At 28.7% G+C, this 3,708-nt stretch overlaps 1 protein-coding gene across 1 annotated transcript; it reads right to left on the bottom strand.

The window, feature by feature from the left end:
• Positions 1-763: 763 nt before the first annotated feature.
• LOC138903777 (uncharacterized) lies at positions 764-2,126 on the bottom strand. The gene has a single exon (XM_070192345.1). It carries the CDS (start codon positions 1,973-1,975, stop codon positions 764-766), a length of 1,212 nt encoding a protein of 403 aa, XP_070048446.1. The 5' UTR covers positions 1,976-2,126.
• Between the last annotated feature and the right edge of the window lie 1,582 nt (positions 2,127-3,708).

The following is a 3,708-nucleotide window of genomic DNA, read 5'->3' as shown; positions in this document are numbered from 1 at the left end:
TCCTTATTCATCATATTATAATAAGTTATTTTAATCATCTTTTCTGGTCACTACCATGATTTTCTGCTTCAATCAGTTACCCTAACAGCGCTTCAACTTTGCTTACTCCCCTAAATGGCCTTCTGCCTACCGGTTTCAACCTTAGGATGCATAGTCTGGGCTTACCTACTCTTAGCATATTTTCATGGCAAACTTTCTCAAGATGATTTTTATAACAGTACTATTATATGATGGATAATTATAATTTACATATAAGAGATTATCAAGAATATAATAATTTAGCTACTCATGATTATAATATGACATACCTGTTTTTGTAGGTTCTTGATGTCTTCTTGTTGATTTATAGTTTTCATATTTTCTTGTTGATCTATAGCTTGTTGATCCATAGCTTTCCTTTAGCTTTCCTGTATTTTCTATATTTTTGTATTTTAGAGAGAAGAGAGAGGGAAGAGAGAAGCCCTTGGATGCTAATATGCAGCCTGTTTTTTTATTCATAAACAAAGGACTATTTAAAGATTACAAAAGTGACTTTTACTATTCATGAACGACCTTTACTGTTCATGAGACTGACTCTTACTTTTATAAAGTAAAGAACTATTTACTTTACGACTTTTACAAAAAACAAAATAACATAAAGAAAAGAAAAGAATCTAATAAATCTTTTACTTTATCTTGTCTGCCATTGTTTTTGTCGTCTAGTTTGTCCTCTTCTTCTCGATTATTCCAGTTGTACGTCTGGAACAATGTTATCTTCTCCTTTTCATTTTGAGCATATGTGGTCTGGGTATTTGTGACTGATTATCTTGCAGTATCTTGTTAATAGTTCTGGAGAGATGAAATTCGTCCTTATAGCTCTTGTAGTTGTAGGTTGTTCTGGCTTCAAAAGACTTAAGACCCATTGTCTTAATTCTTTCATATCTGCTTCTCTTATTTCTCTGCAATTTGAATATATCATTGTTTGCTCTCTTGAATAATAACTCCAAATAGCATTCTGATTTAGGTAGTTGTTTGCTAGCTCATGTAGTATAGTGGATATTCCAATTATCCTTTTATTTGCATAAAAGTCTGGAATATTTATTTTTTCTATCTCTTCTTGTTCTTCTATTTTTTCTGGTACGAGCATTTCTCTTGTAAGTCCGATCTTGATAACTTGTATGATAGGCTTTATCTCTTCATATAATATCTCTGCTGTAGCTGAATAAAATCTTATATAGAACAATATCCCTTTAGTTATCCTTTTGTATTGCATAAATGCTATGTATAACTCCAGTATGGTAGCTATCTCTTGTCCTGTCTGTATATATATTGTATCTGGTAGTCCATAATTATAGCAAGTGGCTATTAGTTTTGTATTTGTATTTGGTAGTGCTATTAATTTATTGTATCCTGTTAGGTAATGGGTAATATAATCTTCATTTGGATTCTGGGTAGTTTGGGATCTTGGGTTTTTGTTTAAAAAGTTTTGTATTTTGTGTATGTTGTCTATATATGTATGGGTTATATGGTTGTATGTCTTTTTGGTTTGGTTCAAACTTTCTTTGTAGGTATTTGTTTGTGGTGGTAGGAATATTTCGTTCTGGGTATTTTGGATATTTTTCTGTACGAATGGTTTTGAAAATAAATTGTTCATATTTATGTTTGTGTATCTAGGTTTAATTTCTTCCTTCTTCTTTGCAGATGAACTGCTAGCTGTGCTGCTTCCTGCAACTGTATTTAACAAACTGTTATGAGTTTTTAGGTGTTTCTCAACGTCACCTTCTAGCTCTGGAATTTTAGAGACTTCCGATCGTCTTATCTCCGCATTTTTTGAGTCATGCTGCTGACTACTAGCTGTTTTTCTTATTATCTGTATCTCTTCATCCATACTTTCCACTTTCTTACAAAGTGTAGTCATGGCTAAGAGTAGATTTTCCATTGTATTATCTGGATCAGTTTGGGTAGCTTTGTCTTGACAAGTAATCTGCAACAACATTCTTGTTAGTAGTGATTATTTCAATTGTAAATGTAAAGTTTAATATATTTAATACCAGTCTGCGTATTTCTTTTGTTGTAACTGAATCTTGTACTTTTCTGGTTATCCACCATTTTACTTGGGTATTATCTGTTCTTACAATAAATCTGTTGTAAACTATATATGTTTCAAATGCTAATAAACATTTATATAATGCAAATAATTCTTTTCTATTTATTTCCCATTTTTCTTGTGGTTCTGTATAAGATCCTGAATAATACCTGCAATGATGTTCTATTTTTTCTTTATCATATTTATATTTATGAACTCCTCCATAACTATGATTACTCGAATCTGTTTCTACAATGTAAGTAAATTTCTTGTTTTCATCTGGGAAGTATAATTTTGGTAGTTTCTTACACAATATTTTAATCTTCCTTATTTGTTCCTTATCTTTTTCATCGAACCCATATTCTACATCCTTTTTTAGTTTTTTCTGTAAAGGTTTTAGGTTTTCTGCTAATTTAGGTATATATTCTCTTACTTGGTTTACTAATCCTAAAAATGATTGTAATTTCTTTTTTGTATCTATGTTTTCATCAAGATTGATTATTTTTTGTACTATATGTGTCTGCATTTTTATTCCATTTTTATCTATTTGTATTCCTAAATATTCTATCTGATTCTTCATAATTTCTGCTTTGGTTTTGCTCAAGCTTATACCAGAGTTTTCTATAATATGTATGAATTTTTCTAATAATTTTATATGTTCATCTTGTGTTCTTGAATATAGTAATATATCATCTATATATACTATGCAATTTTCTAGTTGGTTAAAATAATTATCCATAAAATGTTGGTATCTTCCTGGTGCATTTTTATATCCAAATGGTAAAACATTCCATTCATAAAATCCTTGTGGTACTGTAAATGCTGTTAGTTTTTTAGATTCATCTTCTAGTTTTAGATGGTAAAATCCTGATTTACAGTCAAATTTACTAAAGTAATTATATCCTTGGATTTGTCTTATTTTTTATATTTTGTTTGGTATTGGGTAATTATATATTTTAGTTTTTGCATTTAAATTTCGGTAATCTATAATCATTCTACTTTTTCCTCTTTTTTGTTCACTATGTTTATTTACTATAAATGCTGGACTTGTATGTTTACTATTACTTTCTTGTATGTAATTGTTATCTAATAATTCTTTTATATGCATTTTAAATTCTGCTAAGTCATCAAAGTTATATTTTAAGGGTTTTTGTGTTATTATACTGTTTTCTTCTATTAATTCTATTTTTATTTTTGTTTTATGTTTATTCCATCCTTTTAGAGGATTATCATTATATAATTTTTCTAATTCATCCTGGATTATTTTTACTTTGTCTATTGTGAATATAATAATTTCTAATTGAGCAGTTGTATTTTTACTTATATTTTCTAATTTTTGTGTGATTTTTTCATTTCCTCGTATCCATTCTGTAGTTTTTCGTTGTTTATTATTTACTCTTTTTGCTCCTACTTTATTTTTACATGGTGTGGTAAACCACCAGTGTGTTTTTGTTATTATGTGTGGGTATAATTTATCTAAAAATGGCATTCCTAGTAACATATCTTTCGTAGTGAATTCAAAGTTATATATTTCTTCTATAGTTAATATTTTATCCCATATTTGTATTTTTACATTCTTGGCTTTGTAGTTAATCATACTACCTTCATTATTAAATCCTGTTACTACCATAGGTGTTTTTAAT

This window comes from Nicotiana tomentosiformis, unplaced genomic scaffold (assembly GCF_000390325.3).
Source record: "Nicotiana tomentosiformis unplaced genomic scaffold, ASM39032v3 Un00001, whole genome shotgun sequence".
In the NCBI taxonomy this organism is placed as follows: Eukaryota; Viridiplantae; Streptophyta; class Magnoliopsida; order Solanales; family Solanaceae; genus Nicotiana; species Nicotiana tomentosiformis.
Note: the sequence above shows the minus strand (reverse complement) of the source record. Positions and strands in the feature narration are given on the sequence as shown.

What these genes read in the sequence shown, in the direction of transcription:
- LOC138903777 (XM_070192345.1), bottom strand. Translation starts at nt 1,975, where the DNA reads ATGTTGTTGCAGATTACTTGTCAAGACAAAGCTACCCAAACTGATCCA.